The sequence below is a fragment of the Megalobrama amblycephala genome, linkage group LG2 (assembly GCF_018812025.1).
Source record: "Megalobrama amblycephala isolate DHTTF-2021 linkage group LG2, ASM1881202v1, whole genome shotgun sequence".
NCBI lineage: Eukaryota > Metazoa > Chordata > Actinopteri > Cypriniformes > Xenocyprididae > Megalobrama > Megalobrama amblycephala.
The window spans coordinates 12,691,945-12,717,636 of record NC_063045.1 but is presented as its reverse complement, the minus strand read 5'-3'; the positions used below and the strand labels follow the sequence as shown (position 1 = coordinate 12,717,636).

The following is a 25,692-nucleotide window of genomic DNA, read 5'->3' as shown; positions in this document are numbered from 1 at the left end:
TCAAACAGGTGTGTCCAGGGTGCGCCTGTAAAATGGCCCAGGACAGAGCCCTGAGGCACGTCTAACCTGATCAACATGGTTGTATGATTAATTCCCTAGAGTTTAAGGTTTAATGGGACAGGATAACTTTCGTTAGCAGTAACAGTGATTAAACATGTAATAGAGCTAAAAAGGTCAGTAGGCCTAATACATACATTTATTTCTGTTTAATATTTAGAATGGTTGCGGAGTGACATGACAAGCTATAATTAATCTACAACTTTTTACCAATCATTTTCATGCATGCTGTTTTATAAATACGCATTATTGCTACTAAATTGAATATTTTTTAAAGATTTGAATATTAATATTTATATGAAATATTTTTGCTTCATTTTTAATTCTGTTAGGATTTTCATTAAAACAAATCCAACAAATCAATGTATAGGCTACTTTACGCAGGCTGTAAATGAAAGTGTTTCTATACCAGTTGCAGTGGCCGTGACTGCATGATAAGGTGATTGCCCTCTTCGGTATGTGAAAAATGAGGACTTTAAGCCACTAGTTCATTATCACTGTCACTCCACGCCCTGATTAGATGTGAAATTGTGAGGAATATGCTTGATTTACCTGATTACAACAAAACAGGCCATACTTTAGTCAGTGATCATAGTACTAGCATGATGAACTGTTATCATGCAACACCATTACTGCGCCATAAAATGGTTGTTTTAAACAAGCTCCCAATAAAAGTTTCAATGGGAAATGTGAAGGTAATTCAATAATGACGTTTTGAAAATGTGAACTTTTACTTTTTCCCAGTCATTTAGCATCATGATCTATTAAAGTACACTTTAATTAGCCTTAAGGCATGTAATTACAATGTTTTCGAGTCATGTGCATCTGTGATTATATGTTCCAGACACGCCGTACAAAGGTGAGGTAGCCTACAATTACACACACAAGATCGTGTTCCCTCCATGTTCATGTCTGAGTGCATAATCATTTTGTCTTTCACCTTTCCCTTTGTCATTTATTTCTCCTCTCGTAGCCTAATTCCCTCCTTCGGAGTTCCTTTCTCATACACTAATGAGGGAGTGTCGTTTTCTCTGTTATCTTTACACTCCCACCTGCATAGCTCACTTCATCCAGACCAAATCCACGTCTCCTTCAGCATTTAAGCAATCTCCTCTTTAAAGAAGCTCTCATATGACCATCGTTCACTTCAGTCGTTCCCCTCTCACACAGTTTCGCTTGCTCCGTCACCATTTTCCTGCATCACCACTCCCTTTGAGGATGGGCTCTGGAGTCATGAATTTCTTAAAACCCCGTTGTTGGTGGCGGTTTTAATTAATTTGAATCTTTTGTTTTGATTCAGCTTGATCAGGTTAGGAAAGATTGGGGTAAGCTGTACCAAGGTGGTAAGCTGTGATATAACAATTCCCTTTGGTCGTCCTCTAAATTGGTGTAAAGAGTCTACACATGACTTGTAAATAAATTAAAAAAACCTACTTTGGGGTAAGCTGTGTCATGTCATGTGGTGAACTGAATTATTTTGAAATATGTAACTAAATACAACAATAGTAATAAAAACGTTAATTTAAAAATAACAAAATTCTCGTTGCTTTACAGAATAGCTCTTTCGGCATTATCCTGTATAAAATATAATCGTTCGTTTCATTAGACGGAAGGCTCTCGGGAGCGTGCGTAACCGTCACATCCTTTTGAATTCCCCGGCAAAAACGTCCCAAGACCTTCACATAAAAATAGTAGGAACGTACGAACTCGGGGAAGGTCTCGTTTTTTAAGTTTCGTTACAAGCTGCTCACTTGGGAATTAAAAAGCGACAAATACATGAAAATTCTTACATGTAGCCTCTTTAAATAATAATTAAATAAATAAATAATATGAGCACAAATTGTGTATTATTACAAATCAGCATCTCTCAATGACTCTACATATAGGCTTATATCCCAATATGTCATCATTTATAAGATGTTTGTTTTTGTCTTTAGTAGTCCTCTGACTAAAGAATGACCTTTGGATGAAGAACTTGCAGTATTCAGATGTAAAGGCAATACTGAGCTGTGGTTTCATGTAGGTAAGATGATACCAGTAGGGGCAAGTGGTAATCAAAACAACAAAATCTTGCATTAGAAAGCATATACTGGATTTACAGGCTTTTTCAGCACAAGCATAGGCTTAAACAGTAAACATTAAATCAGTTTACTATACATAAGAGTTTAAAGTGCAACCCATGCTATATCAAACACTCATCAACTTTTATAAGTGGATTTACAAGTGATTTTCTCTCACTCACTTCTACCTTTTGCACAAGATCCAAACTATTAAAAAATGTCCAGACTGTTAGATGCATCGCTTCTGTTTACATAACAAAGGTCATGTGGCTTAAAGGTCAACATAACGCCTCAGTAAGCCAAAAACCAACGGTTCGTTTCGCCACCCGGACCTGTTTGACGAGTCTAAGTGTCGTTTGAGATATGTGCCCATCCTTGTTATGGTTTTAATCATCAAAGACACTCCTCTACTTAATTATTTTCTGAGACTCGCAGTCTGTTTTCTCACCTGGGGCGACTGCCAATCAGTGACAAAAAAATTAAAGACTTCTTTTGTGAAGGATTCGCTTCAAAACAGGACTTAAACCCTTTACATGCAAGAGTTTTATTGTTATCAGTGTTCTGGGCTCTCAGCTGATACCTCATTGTGGTTAAATCCTGTCATTGACCCGCAGTAGTTTTTGTGCAAAAGAACCAGTTTTCTTTGTCATGTTAACCACTTTAAATGCTGAAATATAGTTTTCTCATAAAGGATTATGTTATTATATTAATTAACTGATTTATATTAATCTTTAAATACCAAGATAATTATGATGAGGTCATCATTCAGTATAACAAATCAATCTTGATTTCCTCTTCATCATGTGGTCACTTGGTTAATTTTCTTAATTTTTAAATGATGATGCCTCAATACCTTCTTTTCAGATTAATTAACTATCGGCTATATAAAATGATGTAATTATATATAGTATAACACCCTTTCAATAATTTACTTTTAAAGTCACAGTCTCTTTTCATAGACTGCATGTATTTTTTGTTAAATCTGCCATTTCATGTGGCTGTTGTGATATGGCTGTTCTTTTCATGGCTTTTGATCATGTTTTGTGTGGTTAGTGCGGTCACACAGTCGCATTTTCCTATAACGAAGCAGGCGAATGGGATGTTTCATGTTTGCGGAACAATGTGCTTTTTCAGTGGGAGACATATTTGTTTTGACTGTATCATGAAAGATAATTGGGTGACTTTGCTGGAGTCATTTAACAGCAAAAGACCGTAGACAGTTTGTGTTTTTATTACATTTAAGCCTTTTTTTTTTTTAGTTAATCCTGTTTGAGCGTTTCTTTATCTTGCCTAACAATTCTGGTTAAATTGAAGCATCTCTTTGAATCACCTCTTCATGAACTCCTAAATAACAACTGAAGTGTAAAATTAAGGTCTTAAGCAGCTCTTAACTGTTTAAGTACCAAAATCATTTATCGGACCTACCAGTTGAATGCTAATGCTAATGCTAAAACTTTCACCAGTTGTTATAGACATCCTTGATCAGAAAAAGTCACCAGATGAATGTTTATGCTCCATATGTAGACCTCTTTGATAAGATTCACTGGTTTAATGTTAATATTAACAGCTAGCTTTTACAGGTTTGATTAAAACAAACTCACCAGTTTAATATTAATGCTAACAGCTAACGTTCTCCATGTATTACAGTCCTTCTAGATGAAAACAAACTCACCAGTTTAATATTAATGCTAACAGCTAACTTTCTCCATGTAAACAAACTCACCAGTTTAATATTAATGCTAACAGCTAATGTTCTTCATGTATTACAGTCCTTCTAGATGAAAACAAACTCACCAGTTTAATATTAATGCTAACAGCTAACTTTCTCCATGTAAACAAACTCACCAGTTTAATATTAATGCTAACAGCTAACTTTCTCCATGTATTACAGTCCTTCTAGATTAAAACAAACTCACCAGTTTAATATTAATGCTAACAGCTAACTTTCTCCATGTATTACAGTCCTTCTAGATTAAAACAAACTCACCAGTTTAATATTAATGCTAACAGCTAACTTTCTCCATGTAAACAAACTCACCAGTTTAATATTAATGCTAACAGCTAACTTTCTCCATGTAAACAAACTCACCAGTTTAATATTAATGCGCTAACAGCTAACTTTCTCCATGTATTACAGTCCTTCTAGATTAAAACAAACTCACCAGTTCAATATTAATGCTAACAGCTAACTTTCTCCATGTATTACTTCTAGATTAAAACAAACTCACCAGTTTAATATTAATGCTAACAGCTAACTTTCTCCATGTATTACAGTCCTTCTAGATTAAAACAAACTCACCAGTTTAATATTAATGCTAACAGCTAACTCACATTCTTAATCTATTACAAACCTCCTTGATTTAAACAAACTCACCAGTTTTTTTGCTAACGCTAATGGCTAACTTTCTCCAGGTGTTATTGAACTCTATATCAGAACCAACCCACTGGTTGAAAACTATTGGCATTAGCTAGCCTGCTAGTCTTTGCTGTAAAAGTCTAACATCTTCATTAATAATTTTCTCACGATCTGACATGTTTATCTAAATTAACTGTTGTTTCTTCATTGTTTGTTTGAGTGGTGGTAACACAGCTATTTGTAGTATCTATGGTATCCAGGTGACGTGTCTGTGCATTGTAGCGTTGCATGCCTAGCATGGTTGCCCTTTTAATGCGCAGGTGTGTCCAGGTGGGGCATCTACTGTCTTTCTGCACACACTTGATGATTAGACATGATTATGTATTGTGGAAGTGAAGAAATAAAGTACATGGAAAGTTATAAGTACTGTAAGTGACATGTTAGTGCATGTTCTGAACAAATCAGTCATAGAAAAGGAAATTAATCCATAAGCACAAGGGAAAGACATTTAATATAAGACAGATATATAATAACACCCTGCACTTATATATTGTTATAACCCTTTATCCACCTTTTGTATATGATTGTTTACTTTCTCATATGACTAAGACCAGCTCATCTAATTGATGTTCTTCTCAACATGTTGTATAATTCACTGTAGAAGTTGGATTATCTTAGAAGTTTCTTTGTTATTTACATAGAAATGATGGTGATGGATTAATGCCAGTTAAGTACCAGCAATTCCTATTATTTTACACCCATGATAATGTTGGTCTAGTACTTCAAAAAGATGATGTTGTGAGGAACACTAAAAAAACTGCTTGGTGCAAAGCTCTGGATCCTTTGAAAGCCTCTAACCAAGACATTCTTATGTCAATAAACCTGATGAGACAGACATACCATGTCTGGCGAAGAGTTATAACCCATAATTATTGTCTTACATATATGGAGCTGATTTGACAGCCTACTTGACATTGTTTTTTGTTGTTGTTGTTGTTGTTGTTGTTGTTGTTGTTGTTGTTGTTGTTTTTTTGGCAAGAGTTATCAATAAGATTTTATGTTTGTTTTTTTACTATGTTTATTGGTTATTGTAAATTAAAAATAAATTGTTAATTATTTTTTAGCATAAACAATATTCAAAATAACTGATGAATAAGATTTATAAAAGTGTAAAAAAAAACATAATGGAGATATAATTAATTTTGAAGTTTTATTCAGTGTTAACAATGAGATTATGTGGTTTTTGTTATCAATTAACATTGCTTTTGTCATTTTTTACAAAATTTCATCAAAAAAGTCATTCGGTTTAACCTGAAATTTTGGTTTTACCGAATGATACTTTTGGTAATACCGAATGCTGATATTTAACTAGCTAACATGCTTATAGTTAACTAATGCTAACATGCTGATATCTAACTAGCTAAAGGACAATCAAACATTTTATATTTTGTACAAGTTTAAAAAAAAAAAACATTTTCCATGTTTTATAGCGGTTGTACCAAATGACATGATGTTTCGGGATATGCGTTTGAGGAAGTGAAAACATGAATTTTTCAAATAGTGAAAAGAGAGTTAGTTACTTTGCTTCACGACCATGTGGTCCTTTGTAGTTGTCTGAATGATGTCACATCCTGTCACATGATACTGACCACATGACTTGATCCAAAATGGTCCCTTTATATTGGTTACTCTGAATTACATTTTAATGTTAATTTTTCCGGACATTCTTTCTCATATCAAAGCAACGAGCCATTGATATATGATGTTATAAAATCATGCCAGAATAAAAAATATATACATTTATTACGTTTTAAGATATTTTAAAGGGTTAGTTCACCACAAAATGAAAATAATGTCATTTATTACTCACTCTCATATCGTTCTACACCCGCAAGACCTTCGTTCATCTTAGGAACACAAATTAAGATAATGTTGATGAAATCCGATGGCTCAGTGAGGCCTCTATTGAGAGCAATGCCATTCAAACTCTCAAGATCCATAAAGGTACTAAAAACATATTTGAAACAGTACATGTGAGTACAGTGGTTCAATATTAATATTATAAAGCGACGAGAAAACATTTTGTGTGCCAAAAAAACAAAATAGCCACTTTTCAACAATATCTATATGGGCCAATTTCAAAACACTGCTTCATGAAGCTTATGAATCTTTTGTTTCGAATCAGTGATTCGGATCTCCTATCAAACGGCTAAACTGCTGAAATCACATGACTTTGACGCTCCAATTCATTGATTCGATTCGTAAAGCTCTGAAGTAGTGTTTTGAAATCACCCATATAGATATTGCTGAAAAGTCGTCATTTTGGGTTTTTTTGGCGCACAAAAAGTATTCTTGTCACTTTATAATATTAAGATAGAACCATTGTACTCACATGAAGTGTTTTAAAAATGTTTTTAGTACCTTTATGGACCTTGAGAGTTTGAAAGGCTTTGCTCTCAATAGAGGCCTCACTGAACCATCGGATTTCATCAACATTATCTTAATTTGTGTTCCTAAGATGAACGAAGGTCTTGCGGGTGTGGAACGACATATGGGTGAGTAATAAATGACATTATTTTCATTCTTGGGTGAACTAACCCTTTAATCACAAATGAAATGGCTGTATTGGCCTTTGGATGGTTAAACCGAATGACCTTTTGACACTTCAAAATCTTTAAAATACCTTTATTTGTACCAAAATATAATTAAAACCTTTTGGATTGAATAAAAGAGATCTAATTGTACTATCTTACATACTTTGGATGTCATGTCTTTGTTTTTTATTTTTATTAAGGTATTTTTACTCAGGTTTTATATTTTCCTCATTTACAGTTTACTTAAATTGCCATTTGATATCACAAATGAATGAAGAAGAACATTGAAATACATGGCACTATGAATACATAACTACAATAACTATTGCCATTTCTAAAATGTTAAAGTATGATCTCATTCAGCTCAGGACTGTAGACGGGCGGGGACGACCGGGAACATGAAGGCCTTGTAAAAGACCGTGGGTAGTGTGTCACCTTCCGGATCTCAAAGTTAGCTGGTCCGAATTGACAGCTTCTGTTTTTTCCGTAAGCCACCTTGTAATTTAACTGTTGGACAGGTAGCCGCATGCTTGTTTGTAATTACCTGCACTCCCATTTCAGACAACTAATGAGACCACGTTGTTTTCTCATGGAGCAGCGCCGGGGGCCAGAACTGGTCGAGTGACATTCCCTGTCCCGTGACTTCTGAGATGTTCAACCAGATGCGTCGACACCCCAGAACCAGATGTGCGGGGTGGGTCCGGCAGAGACAGACGGTCTCTCACTGTACTGTGACTGCCACACTTCAATGATTTGCATTTCGAGGGAAATCACCAGGGCAGGGATAGTGGAGATGAAAAGGGGTGTGACGGGCGAGGGCGTGTTTGGTAAGTCGAATGGCTTTTGTTTTGTTGTCTTCTGATGAACTTTCCCTGCATTGTGCTCTCTAAAGCTTTTACGTCACTTAAGCTTGGTAAATCAAACAGAAAGAAGCTGGCACAGTATTTACCATCATGATTCAGTTCATCAGTTTACGCAACTCATTTGTATGTTTAAAATCACGTATAGGGCGTTTCATTCTTGTAGCACCATTTGGGTTTGTATGTAACTTTGTATTGTATTTATACAACAGTTCGACGGCATGAGTGTGTAAATAAATAAGAAAAACAATGGAGTGTCTTTAAAAACCCTCTTTTGTGAGGAACTACTTCCTTCCGCCACAGATTCAAATCTCAAGTTGACAGTTTAAAAGTTGAGCCCAAGCCTCCGTTACTAATTCCAAAATGCCACTTTAGAATTAGTAACAAAGGAATGTTGAGTCACTTCATTGAAGCTCATTGTATTATATAGAGTAGTTTATTATAAGCGAGTGCATTACACGCATCTAGCTGATATTCTTCAGGTCAGACTTATATTCATAATCACAAAATCATTTTGAATGCCCGCTGAGGAAAGCGATATCTTTGTCTTTGTCCTTTTAACATTTAAGACATTCCCATGACAGCGGTAGTCAATGCATTTATCAGTTGTTTTTCGTTAGATGTTGTTTAAAATAAAAACAACGTCCTTGTTTCAGTCCATTTCAATATAAAAGTCTTTGCGACCGACTCACTCATAAAGACAGTATTTGCCGCCATCTCATGGCGTATTAATGTAACTTTCTGAAGTCGAAATCACTAACGGACTCTTTCTCAATACGAAAACATATGGGATGTTATTTATATAAAATTTTATTTATTGAACAATAATATTTAAATGAACAGCAATAGCCATTATAACAGTATAAGAAGTAAAATAGGAAATAAACACAAGCAAACAGTTCAGTCAAATGTACAAAAGCAGCGCTCTAGTTAGTATAGGATCTAATTTCAAATTAAATATAAAGTTATGAAACTTAATATAGCCCTTAAGCCAAATCTACAAGAACAAGTAATATATATTAATAAGGCCAAAGATTGCCCGTTTGATATACCCAAAACAAATTATACCTCATGTTTAAACACTATCTACATAAGAGCCAGCAGTAAATTCCCAAAGGACTGGCTGAGATGAAACTGTTCTCTACAGGTACAAGAGCGCTGAATGGTCACTTACGGCCTGGAGCTCACATCTCTGAAAACGTCAAAATAAAACTTTCAAATAGGTGCTAAGTTTACATATAAATTGAATATCTGAGGTCTAAACAACTATATTCCCACCTAAAAAAAACTCTTAAAACTACATCCCGTTACAAAATAACAGTAGTATCTATAAAAATATGGTGGGTTTGCTCATCTGCCATGATACTCGCTGTGGGAATGCTGAAAGTGGAGTGATTCAAACGGTGAAATGATTCCCATGGCGATATTGGTAGAATATCACATGGCTGAAAAGACCTCTCAGCCAATCAGATTTGAGAACAAGATATATCTATGATCTGCTGCTCAAGAAACATTTAATGTGTACAATTGTACAAAATATTTGTGTACAATATTTTTTTTCAGGATTATTTGATGAATAGAAAGTTCAAAAGAACAGTGTTTATCTGAAATCTAATCTTTTGTAACATTATAAATGTCTTTACTGCCTTTTGATTGATTTAATGCATCCTTGCTGAATAAAAGTATCCATTTCTTTAATTTATTTTCAAAAAAATAAAAATAAAAATTCTTACTGACCCCAAACTTTTGAACGGTAGTGTATAATGCTACAGAAGCTTTGTATTTCAGATAAATGCTGTTCTTTTGAACTTTTATTCATCAAGGAATCCTGAAAAAAAAAAAGTACACAACTGTTTTCAACATTGAAAATAATCATAAATGTTTCTTGAGCAGCAAATCAGCATATTAGAATGATTTCTGAAGGATCATGTGACACTGAAGACTGGAGTAACGATGCTGAAAATTATATATATTTTATATATTTTTTTTAATATTTATAACAAATTAATTTTATATTATTTTTGTAATTTTATATATTATTTTAAAACAGACAATTTTATAAATAATATAAATTTTAAAATAATTTTAATATAAAATATGTATTATATCATTTTGATTTTTCCATTAAATTAGATTAATTCATTAAATTAATAAAATCTGAACATAACACTTGATTCTGGTTAAAAAGAGATGAATTACATTTTTAAGATAAAAAATGTAGTCTTTAGTATTTGTTAAAAGCTTAGAACATAAGTTTGAGAACATACTATTCTTCTATACTACTTATGCAGTATGTTAACTGTGTAGAATATGCCAATATTCTTTATGATTATAAAGAATATAATTAGATGGCCTACTATTTTTGATGCTAAGGATAAGTTTGTTATGGCATACTATTGATGTAGTATGCAGTATGTAGTGCATACTAGGTTCAAAATGTCAGTATGGTTTATGCATGGAGTAATCTAGTAAAGTTCTAGAGCTTTATTCTTCCATGCTTTGTTTCAATATTTATGTATAGCCCAGATAGTCAACGTTCCTCTTTGCATAGAAGATATAGTAACCTCTGTTCTAACATAAATGTTCAAAATGCCCAAAATGTTTTCGTTAATCCGCACAGCTTTAGTGAAACGCTCAAGCTGTAAGGCAGTTTGTATTTTGTAAGTATGCCCTGAAGGTCTCAGACATGCCTCGACATCGCAGCTCTGTAACCTAAGCCGAGTCCACCTAGACAGAAAAACTATTATGTAAAAGAAGTGAAGGCTTTATCAAATACTAGAAGCTAATAGTGAACACAAACACGCATATGCACACAGCCTACGGCGATACTAACAAACCGCATGAAAAATGAGCAACAAAAGCCGGCACAAAGAAAAATGGACTTTGACCTGTGCAGTGTGTGTGTGTGTGTGTGTGTGTTGTTTATGTGTGAATTGTGACAGTAATCCAGGATCAGTGAGAACAAAAGCACCAGCAAAACTCGTGACACAAATTGTGGCCTCTTGCTTTTCACCTCGGCACGAGGCCGGTGAGACCAAGGTGGGCCCCTTGCTCCCGTTCCAGTGCCCCATTACCGGTCCGACACCAAGGGCCAGGGAAAAGCCTGGTCCCTGTCCATAGGAGCCACGTCGACGGTCGATATTCAAGCAAAACATTTACTCGGTAAACACCATATCATCTGAGGTGTGGCAGGACAGCACAGGCTCTGAGACATTTTGTTTTGTGCAGTGCAGGGGACCCCATGGAGGAACTGGAAGAGCCAAAAATGGCCCTTAGGGGCCTAAACGAAAGGCTGAAGGGGTTTCTGGAGCACATTCATCAGTTGGAAAAGACCAATTGTGACTTGGAGGAGAAGATCGGTGAGTGGGGAATGAGGAACATACCTCCTCAACGGAACTGGAGCGACAAGGAAGCGCTGGTACAGGAACTTCGAGCTCAGGTGGGTTGGTGACGTTTGTGCTCATGTTCTGATTCTTATCTTTCTCATTATGTCTGATATCCCAAGGCACTAATGCAATGTGGCTCTGAAAAACCCCTCAGACTGGCTTTGAGGTAATGAGTCTAATTAAGACATTAATATGTTTTTTCTCTCTCAGATGCATTATCTGTGTCTAGTGTTTCTCAATTCGGCCCCCGGAGGCCCCACTGTGCATTTTAGGTGTCTCAGTATTTTGACACACCCAAAACAAGTCATGGAGCCTCTGCTAATGAGTTTAATCAGGCATGTCTAGATAAAAGACGTTAAAAATGTGCAATTCTGGTGGCCCCCTGGGGCTCTTTACTTGGCCCCAAATCTTTGTTAAATTAGTGCCACTACTATATTTGAAAGTACGCATATAGCATACTATCAAACTACTCATACTATTTTGAAGTTTACAGTATGTGTACTATGCAGCATGTAATAATTGCATGGCATTTTATATTCAAGATTAAGGATTTATTTATTTTTTTTTCATTATGGCATACTATTCTTTTTGCATACTGTTTTTTTAAATACTATTTATGCAGTATGTTAACTGGAGAGTAAGTCAATATTCTGCATGCAGGTAATAATTTGATTGCATATTATTTGATTATTTTGATATTATTTGATACTAAGGATGCATACTCTCATATCCATACTATTTTTGCAGTATAAACTATGTATACTGTGCAGCATTTAATAATTACATGTCATTCTATATATCGAAGATTAAGGATATGCTTGTAATGGCATACTAAACATTTTATTTTTTGAAGTATGCAGTATGTACAATATACTGGGTTCAAAATGTCAGTACGGAAAATGCATGCAGTAATGTCATACAGTATGTACTACTCGTACTAATTATTAATTGTCTAGAATATGCCAAAATGTTGCATGCATGCAATAATTAGATGGCAAACTATGATGTGTTTATGGCATGTGACTCTTTTTGCATATAATTTTGCAGTATGCAGCATATACAGTACACTAAGTACAATATATTATATATGAATCTAAGTATATGCTTACCACGTTACACATACTACTTATGTATACTTCAGTACTCGTACTATATACTGCGCAGCATGTAATAATTATATATCTTTCTATATTCACGATTAAGAATATGTTCTTTATGGCATATTTTTTCATAGTCTTTTTAATATTATTTTGCAGTATTACAGTTTACTGGGTACAATTTGCCAATATTCTATGCATGCAAATATTTAGATGACATACTATATATTTGAGTCTAAGGATACAGTATGTTCAGAATGGCATAATACCATAGTACTCATACTATTTTTAATGTATATAGTATGTATGCTGTGCAGCATGTAAAAATTACATGACATTCTGTATTTAAGATATTTTGGTTATGGCATACCACTCTTTTTGCATACTATTTTGCATAAGTCTTTTAAACAAAAATATTTTGCAGCATGCAGTATGTACAGTATACTGGGTACAATATACATGCTGTAATTAGATGACATATTCTATATTTGGTTCTACCAATATGTTCAGAATCCCATACTACAATACTACTCATACTATTTATACATTATTCTAACTGTGCAGAATGCCGATATTCTGTATGCATGCTATATTTGATGCTAAGGACATGTTTGAAATGGCATACTACCACACTACACATACTGTTTTTGCAGTATGCAGTATGTATATAGTATACTGGATGCTAATATTTTGTATTACATTAATGCAATTACATACCATTGCCAATATGTGCAGTATACAACTATAATCACAATCCTGTACCGAATAAATATGGTATCCCACAATGCAATGCTTTTGACTTGGTCTTCCATTTCCAGTGTGATGAATGATACAAAATCAACTGCAGTTTTTAACATCTAGTACCTGATTCGGTCTGACTGCCAAGAGGTGAGACTTTTATAAGTAAAATCGGATTAGAGATGAAAATGATAACAACAGGGATGCTTACTGCAGATTCAAATGTTTATCTTTGCATACTATTTTTAGCAGTATGTCGTTTACAACATGTTAGTATTACATTCTGAACAGAAACTAAAACAAAAGCACAGTACGGCCCATGTGAGCCTTTGTGTCTAGCAGTGTACATTAGCATTTGCTGTATAAACATAAGCATTCATTATTAGCCGTACTAATTCATTATAACACCTCAAAATACATTATATGTGAGGGTGACTTTCATTGACAATTACAATGATTAACCATACATCATGCTGTCACAATGGCTCATGAATCATCAAAATGGCAGCCAGCCAATCAAAATGTGCTAGGCTAATATTGTGCACCGTGAGAAACACAACATTCATACTAACCTTTAGAAAGTCGTCCTGCTGATAAACGCTTCATTTGGAATTGAATACCAGCATACTGTTTACTGTATACTGCTTACTATTTGATAAAAACGGTATGGACAAATATGCATTATGCAAAAACGAACGTTTTAAAAACAATTTCAGTATGTTTATCTACTGTAGCATTTTAAATCAAGCAAACAAGAGGAATTATGGGTATTATTGAAAGTCCAGCGCACTGCATTGTGGCATACACAAACCCAGTGGAGTTTTTTATACAGCACATTTTAACATATATAGTAGGTCATCATCATAAAAATCACAAACTGTGTTACAGTGTACATACTATATTCTGCTGAAATAGTATGTGTAGTATACTAATCTGCTATTTTGAACACAGTCAAAGATTTTAAACCATGTTTTAGGTGGTTTTTGTTGACATGCTATAAGGATATGTTCAGAACGCCACACTACCATAGTATGCATATTAATGCAGTATGCAGTATGTTAACTGTGTAGAATATGCCAAAATTCTGTACTGTATGTATGCACTCATTTGTAGATGACATGGAGTGCTATATAATGGAGACTATAAATGTACAGAATGCCTTACTATCACACTACTCATACTATTTTTGCAGTAAGTAAAGTATTTTGTGCCACTTATAATAATTACATGACAATCTATAATCAGGATTAATGATTTGTTCATTGCTCTTTTTGCAGTATGCACTATTTACAGTATACTGGGTACAATATGCTTGTATTAATTAGGTGTCATATTTGAGACTAGGATATGTTCAGAATGTCGTGCTACTGTACTACTCATACTAGTTTTGCAGTATACAGTACGTATACTGTGCAGCATGCTATAATTACGTGACATTCTATATTCAAGTTTAAAGGGTTAGTTCACCCAAAAATGAATATTCTGTCATTATAATACTCACATTCGTGTCCCTCACCCTTACCCTCACTCACCCGTAAGACTTTTGTTCATCTTCTGAACGCAAATGAAGATCTTTCTGTCCCTCCATTGACAGCCTACACAATTGCAACTTTGATGCTTCATAAAGAGATCGTAAAACTAATCCATTGAGTGGTTTAGTCCAAATTTTCTGAAGAGACTCTATCTCTTTATATGATGAACAGATTGAATTTAGGCTTTTATTCACATATAAACATTCATTAGTGAACATAAACAGAAGTTCACCTGAAGCTAAAAGAACAAACCACTTGCGGAAGCTCAAACGTGCTGTGTAACACGACAACGAACATTGGTTAAGCAGCATGTTTGAGATTAGTTATGGATTAGTTTTATGATCTCTTTATGACATTTTTGAAGCATCAAAGTTGCAATTGCAAAGGCAGTCTATGGAGGGACAGAATTCTCTCAGATTTCAATGATTAACGAAGGTCTTACGGGCTTGAAACCGCATGAGTGTGAGTCATTAATGACAGAATTTTCATTTTTGGTTGAACTAACCCTTTAAGGATATGTTCATTATGGCATATTAACTACTGTTTTGCATATTATGTTGCTTAGTTTTTTTTTTTTTTGTAGGCTGCTGGTTTGAATTCAGTGGGACTAACAGATATTTGAACTCATTACCAGAGGGCTGTTAGACAGACACCTATCACCTGTGTTTCCTAAAACCATTCCGGTGCCGGAGGCCATAATGACCTTGCGAAAGATCATTAATCCTTTCGCACCTGGCTTGATCTTTGACCCTAACATAACAACAACCTGCAAAAGATTTGCAAAAATGCAGATAACACGGTTTAAAACAGACATTTGTTGTTTTATGTGTTGGATAGCTAACTGTTTTATGTGCTCTGGGGGGGGAAATCAATCACTCCGTTAAGATACAATCAATGCATTGAGCAATGTGAACAACAAGCATTAAGGGAAGACACTACAGGCTAAAATGCTGTTTTTTTTAAATTTTGAGATTTTGGGCTTTTTGGCTTTTAATCAAGTATTTTTTCTGACTAGTGGTAAAAAAAAAATCCAAAATCCACCTTTAAGCGTTTATTTTTTGGGCACTTTATCTATTTGTGTCTATAGATTTCAATTACAATACATATTTTCAAAGGCGGTTTTCTCAAATTAGTTTTTTCTCTTACACTGAGCCATATATACGGAAGAGGATTAGGGCCAAGCAATAATAAAAAAATAAAACCATCTTGAGATTAAAGTTGTTAAATTTCAAGAAAAAACTTGTTAAATTTCGAGAAAAAAGTCGAGATAAAATGTTGAGAATAAAGTCATTAAATTACGAGAAAAAAACTTGTTAAATTTAGAGAAAAAAGTCTAGATAAAATGTTGAGAATAATATCATTAAATTAAGAGAAAAAAGTAGTTAAATTACAAGAACAAATTTGTTAATTTATGAGGAAAAAAGTCGTTAAATTACGAGAACAAATTCGTTAAATTATGAGAAAAATTTTGTTAAATTTCGAGAAAAAAGTTGAGATAAAATGTCGTAATTTAACAAGTTTATTCTCAACATTTTATCTCGACTTTTTTCTCATAATTTAACAACTTTTTTCTCGTAATTTAATGACTTTATTCTCAACATTTTATCTCGACTTTTTTCTTGAAATTTAACGAGTTTTTTCTCGTAATTTAATGAGTTTATTCTCAACATTTTATCTTGACCTTTTTCTCGAAATTTAACAACTTTACATATATCTCCACTCCAGAAGCACTTACACCAAATTTACAGTTTTATTCCTATCTATATTCTGAAGGTTTTATAGAGGGATTTGTTTATATAATTTGCTGGATTATATATAAATTATATTTAATTTTTTTTTTTTTTTTTTTTTTTTTTTTTTTTTTTCCTGACTGTACACAGTATTTTCTGAATTATGGAGTGATAAAAAAAAACACACAAAAAAAACACCCCTTTGTAAAAACCTTTGACTGTACTATGTCAAAAAAAATGAAACAAGAATTCTGAACCTGACTTCATCCAATGTTCAGATTTTGTTATGCAAATTAGCGCATTTTAAGTAAATAATGCCTAATTTGCATATTTAAACATTACATTTTAGAAAATTATTAGTTAATTTTTTTTTAACCCTATTCACCTGGGGTGTCTCGCCTTAAGTGAAAAATCCTGGCAGCATTTAAGTCTTCATAACTTATAACCTTTAGTTACGGTACTTTGCATAATCTGAGTCTGTCAGGCAGTAGACAGCAAGACAAACCGCATGTTGATGCACACCTACATACACCCTGATCTTTCACACTGAGAATTCAGAAATGATTTTTCGTTCCCATGATTAGATGGGTGTTGACAGCCATTTATCATCAGCGAGCCTTGCAAGTTTTTTTTTTTTTGTATCATAATCCTGATCAAATTGCTTAAGAGGGTAATTTCTACCCACGGGCAATTATAATGTTTTTTTTTTATCTTAATTATATGCATTTTTATTTCTCCTAATTCTCCCTCTTCTGTGTTTGTTTTGGCAGGTTAGCATGATCCTACTGGAAAATGCAGAAGTTTTGTTACAATCCGATGCAGTGAAACTCAGGGCAGCACATTTAAAGACCAGGTTAGAAACTCTCAGTTAGCAAGAAATATGAAAATCACCTTAACTACCAGGTTAAAAAAATTTATGAGACACAAAGTAGACATTATTATTATTTATTTCAAGAGGAAAGTTGAAGGTTGAGCACTTTCCATTGTGGGATAAACACTACCCAACCCAACATGTTTTGTATTTTTGTCAAAATGTAGTATGTCAGAACATTTGCGTAATTTGCACTGCATTCCGAACATTCCAATGGAATATTTCACATCAAAAGAACAACATATTTTGAATTGAACATTTGATTGCCCTCTTGTGGTAGGAAACACCAAGCGCCTGGAAAAAACACTGAATGCTTAAAAATGAATTAAGCTAAAATAAAACAAATATGACACATTATCTTTTATTACATAGATGACATCAGTCTAACTGTCATAGAAAGTCAGTGCCTTGTTGGTTAAATATGATCGGTTCATTGCATTTTTTTTTTTTTAAATAACAGTGAGCTTGCACTTAGACTGTATATTTAAATGTAATTGTGTTAAATACAAGATGTTGATTACCAAAACAAAAAAATGTGTAGACACATTGTTTGCCTCATATAACTTCAATGTAAGTGTGTTTCTGTTAAACTTTTTCTCGGGGGGAATTTTTTGAAAACTGAATGAAGAATCAAACTGCTTTTAATGTGGAATATTCCTTTTTAAGGCAGGTTTCCTCAACTGGAAGTTTCCTTTGGGGTTTGTGAGAAATGGCAATTAAATTCTTAATATAATAAAGAAATATAATGAGAATAAGTGAAGGATGTTGTAAAATTAATCATATTTTGAAAAGATTCATTTTCCCTTAATTATTAGTGCTTTTGATGACCTTTGACCCTAAAAGATATTTTTTTCATTTGTGAATATGATTATTATTATTACTATAATTATATTATTTATTTTAGTCTATTGTTTTTTTGGAGGTGACATTCTCAATTGTCTAGTATATTTATAAATGTATCTGCATAGCACATGTTTTAGTTTTTAAGGTAAAAATGCAGTTTAGCTTTATATAAAACAATAGTTGTGTCTTTCATTTAGATATTTAAATATGTGTGTGTAGGTGTGAAACCGAGGAGAAACTCCGTCTCCTAAAGGAACAGGAGGTCTCACAGCTGAAGATGAAGAAGAAAGAGGTGGAGACGGACAACACACTGCTGGAAAAGCAGCTTTATGTATCCCAAAATGAGTTACAACAAATCATGGAGGATCATGAGGTGGAGACTGTGTGTGTGTGTGTGTGTTTGAATGTTAGTTAGTGATGGTGTGTCTAAATGTTTGTCACTCTGCGTGTAATGTCAGTCACATTCAGCATTTAATGAGAAACCTTGACGCCTGTCTCTAGTACAAATACTTGTTAAAAATGATCCCTAATGTCTTGGTGCCAAGCTGCGGTTTGCCTTGGGGAAAGGGTGTGTGTGTGTGTGTGAGGAATGGTGGAGTGTTTCTCTACACATCATCTCTGAACTTACACAACCTTCACCCAGTACAGTATATGTGAAAAATATGTGGTCACATTTCACTGTACAATCAAAAAAAAAAAAAAAAAAAAATACAAAGAAATCATATTTTGTATACAGAATTTGCCAATACTATAATGTATTGTTCTGTTAACAGTTATCAGTTGTCTCACTCTATTGCGGCTACTACTTTTTACATTTGTACGGCAGCAAAAAATCAAACTTCCATCTGTGAGTGAACAAAGTTTCAGAATTCCAAAGAATTCCAACGGAATCAACTGTTTCGATTAAAAATCTTGTTTGCAGCAAATATTTGGTATTGGCGTGAACAGATCTTTATCGTTTCGTCTCAGATGTTTAAGAACAACAATATCTATCCTTTTTATGTAACTTCTTCGTCCAATGACAATTGAATTTGGGTGGCAGATGTCTGAATGACACGTTTGTGTTGTTGTGGGCTCGGGAAGAAGTTCTGCAACAGTATGTTTTCGTCAGACTCTTGAATCTCAAAAGATGAAGGAAATTTCGATTCCTCATGAGAAGAGCCCTTTAAATTCTCCTCTTCCTCCCTTTCGTTTTCCACCCCCACTTTCTCGTTGGCTGACAGAGAGAGCTGGATCAGCACCAGCGGCGAGCAGCAGAGGAGTGTGATAGAGTGCTAGCGCAGGTTGCTGCAGGAGAGGATGGCAGAGGAATGGATCTCTGCCGGACTAGCACCCAGTGCGACCACTCCAGCCCAGCCCAGAGCAGCCCTGACTCAGCCATGCCACCTAATCCAGCCCCAGGCTCCTGCCCCACTTCACAGACAAGGCCCCGAAAGGATGCAACCAGCCCTACAGCTGCGTTTCCACCACAGGTATGAGTATTTGCTCTCTCTCTCTCCTTCATACACTCTCTATGGTCTGCTGGCCAGGGCACTGCAGAGCAGTCGTAGTGTGTGTGCGTGTGTGAGGCATTGAAAAGACTGCTAAACATCCATTATTATTCAAAACAGAATGAAGGATGTCAGTCCCATTGAGCATTACCATTTTCTTTCGTCTGTTCTCATCAGTAGGTGATTGCTTATTTGTCTTCCTGCGAATTTATGCCCTCACACAAAACACGGGCCGCTGGCCTCATAACTCTCCTTGAAAAACAACAACACACTGCAGCATGTCTTTATGAAAACTCCTGTGATAAATTGAGGGTATTTATGCCGTAGTACTCCAAGGTACTTGGCAGATGTCCAAAAACACTCTACTACCAATGAATATGTCAAAAACAACCATGTCCAAAAAAACAAGATATTACCATGACACGTGTTTAAAAAAAATCTCAGTGAACAAAAACATGGTAACACTATGGTATAATGGCACTGTGTCCAAAAACATGGTAGTACTATGGTACTTTTTGTTAGTGTGAACCTCCTGTTTGATCCAGTTTTGTTGTAATACACAAATGTATTCATTTATAGTTCATATTGCATAATAACAATTGCAAAACATTGTTTTTGGAACAAGTACTTTGGAACACATGCAGATAATTTTCCATTTCTGTGGAAATGTGCCGTTGTTCTTATCAGATGGAGACTGAATTGATTCCTAGACTGTGATGTACATCAGCTCAGACCACAAGAGCATCAGTTCAGTTATCTTTAATGTGATCTATTGTGTCACCAGTGCCCACTGAAGTCCCACTTTAGCACATAACTTTATTTTGTAATGTAAATCATGGGTAATTAAAACAATAAGCCATGGAGGCTATGTATTAAAGTCATTTTTACCATGGGTAAGAGATGTCCTAAGGCACAGTGTGATGAAACCTCCATAAACCATAGTATGCAACACAAAAAAGGCTCAAAAATGCATCAATGTTTATTATTGTTTTCTGTATACTCTGTGTGTGGTGGGGTTTGTGTCTAGGTGAGAGCAGGTGACGAGGTTCTGAAGGAGGCACGAGCCGAGCTCGCTGAGGCCCGGAAACGATGGCACCGTCTACAGGTCGAGATTGAATCGCTACATGCCTTGGTACGTTAAACTCCCACAAACAAGCCCGCAGACACACCCGGACACACACACTCCAATTCAGGAACATGTAGACACACCTAAACACACACTTTCATTTCAAATTAAAATATCACTTACTGGTACATTGCATATATGCAAGTCATGTGCCTGAAGAAGCAAGATCTAAATCCGGCACCTCCGGAATTGGATTTAACCACTATTTTAGTAGATCAAACAGTGCAGTGCGGATCAAGTGTTAAATGCACATCAACATTTTACCTTGAGGGAATGGGTGACAAATCCCTTTTGGATACATCACTAGTCCTTATTTAAGGACCTCATAATTTACAAATCAGGTACTGAGGATAACCACATGGCTTATTCATGTAAATAGTTTTTTTATTAAAAATTTTGGCTAGTTATCTGAAGGTTGTGGACTCAAATACCAGAGCCTAAACCCTATTGTAGGTACCATGTTGAGCCCTGGGAATCTATGAATTGAGCCCTGGAAATCTAACCCAAGCCCTTAGTTTTGGGAGAGCCTTGTTCTACCACTTGACCCCCAGTTCATGAATTGTAGAATTATCGGGATTTCTAGTGACCATTGTGTCCTTGATCAAGATACTAATGATGATAAACAGAAGGTTGCTAGTTTGATGTCTTGCAAGGCATGATTCACATGCCATCACCATTGTGCCCTTGTGCCAGCCTCTTAACCTTATATCCAGGGGGTTATTGTCAGTTTCTGGAATATTGCTAGTTTGATCCCTGCAAAGTAGGGTCCTTGAGTTATCACCATTGTGCCAAGGTACTCAGTTCCTGGTTCCTTTAGGGGGAACGTCAGTAAAAGAAAGGTTTATGGTTCAATCACCATAAGGTTTGAGCCATCATCATTGTGCTCTTGAGCAAGGCACCTAATCCCAGGTTGCTCCAGTGGGATTGTCCCAGTAAATCATGATGTCATCACATGGATCATCATCAAAGGACATTGTGGGGGAAGATAACTGACCACTAAAATGACTAGAAGTTTCCTTTCTAGTCACTGTCCACTATTTCCGACCCCCTATTCCATTCCACCCACCCTGGAGATCCATCAATCCATCCATTCTCATACCGTTTGTAGGGTCACAGGAATGCTGGAGCCTATCCTAGTATCTCGTGCTGGCCCTGGTGATGTTGGTAATAAACAACAAATCTGTTTTATCCCACCAGGAGAGGAGTCTCCAAAGCTCCCTACGCCACACTCAGCTCCAGTACTCCGTGCAACTCAAGGATCTGTCCCAGTCTGTGAGGAGTCTGGAGTCTGAGTTGAAAACGGTGCGGGATGGCCTGGAAGTCCAGAGACAGAACCACAGCCAGCTCCTCAACACCAAGATGAGGCTGGAGAGAGAAATTGCAACCTATAGGAAACTCTTAGAAAACGAGGAGGGCAGGTAGGGAATGGAAAGATTCACTGAGGTGAATTCATTAATGCAATAAAACCGTTAGCACATGCTCAAACTTGTATAATGGGGTTTATGCAACTACCAAGATAATACACTGGAATTTCCACAGGGTTGGCACTGCGCCTTTCATGTTATGCACAGTCAGTCAACTAAAAGAAGTTTCTTTCTAAGGTTCCAAAGAAGTCGAGTGTGGTCTTGAATCAAACCAGCTTCTTCTTTCACTCTTGAACTGCAGGTTTCTGACCTCAGATGGTCAATCTCTAAAGCTGAAGCCATGGAAAGGGTCAGTTCCTGCTCCAGAGCAGAACGGTCTACCCAATGGATGTGACGTGGATATTGCTGAGCCGTTCTTCACCGAGAGAACACCAAAAAGAAGCCCGGCCCTTCAGCGACAGCAGAGTCTTGTCACCCTGACAGGTGAGAATGATGTAAAACACCCTCAAACTCATTGTCCAACCTAACACTAGCATTGAAATGCACCTTGTTTCAGGTGTCATTCTCAACAACAGTTTCATTATACAACGGTGAGGCTGAGAGATGTTGTCTTTCAATGCAACTCTGTGTTTGTTTGTGTTTTTCATCCAGAACCAGTCAGAAACAAAGACGGGGAGATCTGTACTGTGAAGACTCAAGAGATTCTGGAAGGAAATGTAGTGAGGGAGAGTGCAGAGGGTCACGGAAATGTGGAGTGAGTTTACATTAGACTCATTTTCAAGCCTTGCTTAGCTGCACTGAAGAACCATAAGCATTTCACACCTTAAAGGAACACTCCACTTTTTTTTTGAAAATAGGCTCATTTTCCAACTCCCCTAGAGTTGAACAGTTGAGTTTTACTGTTTTCGAATCCATCCAGCTGATCTCCGGGTCTGGCGGTACCACTTTTAGCATAGCCTAGCATAGTTCATTGAATCTGATTAGACCGTTAGCATCTCGCTCAAAAAATGACCAGACACATTGTGTACTAAGAATGACGGAAAATGAAAAGTTGCGATTTTCTAGGCCGCTGCTTGCACAGGGAGCGTGCCTTGCAACCATGGAGACATTTTTGTGAGCGACGCTGTGTAATATCATTGCGCCTGCTGCACCCATGGTACGGCAGCAAAGTTCCTTGATTATTACGCCGGAATTAGAGTATAGTTTCTAGCCATATTGGTCTAGAAAATCGCAACTTTTCATTTTTCGTCATTCTTAGTTACACAATGTAACTACAGAAGAGTCAAGTTTTAAATAGGAAAAATATTGAAACTCTTTGGTCATTTTTTGAGTGAGATGCTAACGGTCTAATCAGATTCAATGAACTATGCTAAGCTATGCTAAAAGTGGTACCGCCAAACCCGGAGATTGGCTGAATGGATTCGAAAAATGTAAAACTCAAGTGTTTAACTCTAGGGGAGTTGGAAAATGAGCCTATCTTCAAAAAAAAGTGTCCTTTTAAGGGTTAGTTCACCAAAAAATGAAAATTCTATCATTAATTACTCACCCTCATGTCGTTCCACACCCGTAAGACCTTCGTACATCTTCTATATTGCTGTCTATGGACAAGTCATATACCTCTCGGATTTCATAAAAAATATCTTAATTTGTGTTCTGAAGACGAACAAAGGTCTTACGGTTTGGAACGACATCAGAGCGAGTCATTAATGACAGAATTTTAATTTTTGGGTGCACTAAACCTTTAAGGTCTTGACGTGTTTGATCTTGCATTTGACTTAGCAGGCAATAAAAATTATGGTACAACTTCTGCATCATCATTTTATGTTCCAAACCTCCTCGTAAACTTTTTTTTTTTTATTGCTTACTGTTTTGCTTTTTGTATGCTATAGGACAGAGAAGATTGACAAGGTCATCAGGCAGTGGGAAGGCTCATTCTTTAAAGGAAATCCCAAGCTGAGAAAGAAGTCTGTGTCTCTGCGTTTCGACCTTCACATGGCTGTAGCGGACGAGGGCTGCAGCCAAACAAAACAGGACAGTCTCCCTAACGTGGAGGTCCGTCTGGTCATGAGACGGTCTCGCAGCATACCCACGTTTGCGCAGTGATGTCACAATGCCATGCTACACCACAACTGTGACATCACCATGCTACCACATCACAACTGTGACCTCACAATGCTACTGCATCACAATTACGTAGTGGTGACCACGTCTCAATTTCTTAGTGGCTAATAAAAAGTGAATCACTTTAGTGACCTCATAGAACTTTTGCCATTTGAGTAAACCCAAATTGCTCTTATGATTGTAATGAATTAACTGCACATAAAGCTACTTTAAGAAATTGCAAGCAAAATTAATTTGTAATTGATTTATTTTACTTGGGTCTTCAAAAATAAATAGAGAGTATGTATGTCTTGCGGTGTTCCAAAATTTCGTGCATTGTGACTTTAGAGTGTGACGTTCCCTGTGGACACTCTACTGCCACATTATTTTTGATCATTAGTATATATTACCTTACTCAAAATATAGAATAACAACTGGTTTGCGAAAATGCATTTAGTTTATATATTTGTAGAGCTTAGTCTTAAGACTCACAGTGAAAAATGGTCAATGTGGATACAGACAAATTTTCACATTCAGTGCATTGAACAACAGATGCCTTATTGCATTTTGACAAATGCTACTGGAACTAATTTTACACTCCAGTGAATGCTACGGGAGTATCGAGTTCAGTTTCTGCAGGTAGCTGTAGTGTGAACCAAAACAAAATATTGCGAAATTTGCAAGAGCAGCAAAACTAAAAAGCAGCCAAAACAAAAGATTTATGGTGACACAGATGTACTGTCCTGCACTTACGTTTACAAAATGAGTAGCTGTAAAAGTCGTCAGTCTATCACTGCGGAGAGAACGAGATGCTAAAAGTAAAATGTTGACAACAAACTTCTCTACTGATTACACTCGCCTCTAAAAGTTACATTGCTTCGTATTACGAATGCATATAGTTTACACTTCATTTAAAGTGCAAATACTGTGTCTTCCAATCTAAAATTATGCAGAAAAAAAAAAAATGCGTATTTCTCATCTGCATTAAATTGATTTATTTACATGCCCTACCTCTGGTTGTTGTTGTACTGTAAATACATGGGGTTCTTCCTGGTGCAACAAAGAAATGAATACATATATTTAATTTGAAGTAAATCTGAATGAATCTATATCATCTCAATCGGCTTAGTTAGCACTTTAGTTTATTATGTAATGCACACTGTGGTGTCATATACAGTAGGATAACCTTTCACGTTTCATCTCCTACCCTATTGTGACTCACTTTAAGAAATGCGATGAGAAATTACACTGTATGCATTGGTAAAGATGCCTGATTGATATACACTTTAGAGGATTCAAATCAAAACGTTTCCTGCTAACTTTCTGATTTTTATCTGTATTCAACATTCTTTTCCAGATGACTATGTTGCTTTTTGTGAAACTTTTTTTTTTCTTTTTTCTGTATAATATCCATAAGCTGTGCCCTGCTGAGTGATTTGGCTTATACACTGTATGACAGGTGCTAATAAAGCTATTATTATTTCCAAA

At 35.7% G+C, this 25,692-nt stretch overlaps 1 protein-coding gene across 4 annotated transcripts; it reads left to right on the top strand.

Moving 5' to 3' along the window:
* Nucleotides 1-1,082: 1,082 nt before the first annotated feature.
* On the top strand, nucleotides 1,083-25,692 carry krt222 (keratin 222). 4 transcript variants are annotated; one of them, XM_048182768.1, is made up of 14 exons: nucleotides 1,083-1,382; nucleotides 1,995-2,080; nucleotides 7,431-7,553; nucleotides 7,629-7,894; nucleotides 10,870-11,061; nucleotides 11,161-11,366; nucleotides 17,181-17,263; nucleotides 18,344-18,497; nucleotides 19,348-19,596; nucleotides 20,642-20,746; nucleotides 21,938-22,158; nucleotides 22,406-22,587; nucleotides 22,756-22,858; nucleotides 23,994-25,692. In XM_048182768.1, the coding sequence occupies exons 6-14, from the start codon at nucleotides 11,169-11,171 to the stop codon at nucleotides 24,205-24,207; spliced, it is 1,509 nt and encodes a 502-aa protein (XP_048038725.1). In that variant the 5' UTR covers nucleotides 1,083-1,382; nucleotides 1,995-2,080; nucleotides 7,431-7,553; nucleotides 7,629-7,894; nucleotides 10,870-11,061; nucleotides 11,161-11,168; the 3' UTR covers nucleotides 24,208-25,692. The 4 variants fall into 4 exon arrangements, with proteins under 4 accessions (XP_048038725.1, XP_048038724.1, XP_048038723.1 ...); XM_048182767.1 differs by having other exon boundaries at nucleotides 10,870-11,089; XM_048182766.1 differs by having other exon boundaries at nucleotides 10,870-11,089; nucleotides 11,156-11,366.

Coding starts and splice junctions, on each gene's coding strand:
- krt222 (XM_048182765.1), top strand. CDS start 11,169: ATGGAGGAACTGGAAGAGCCAAAAATGGCCCTTAGGGGCCTAAACGAA. Junction 20,747..21,937: donor TTGAATCGCTACATGCCTTG/GTACGTTAAACT, acceptor TTATCCCACCAG/GAGAGGAGTCTCCAAAGCTC. Junction 22,859..23,993: donor GAGGGTCACGGAAATGTGGA/GTGAGTTTACAT, acceptor TGTATGCTATAG/GACAGAGAAGATTGACAAGG.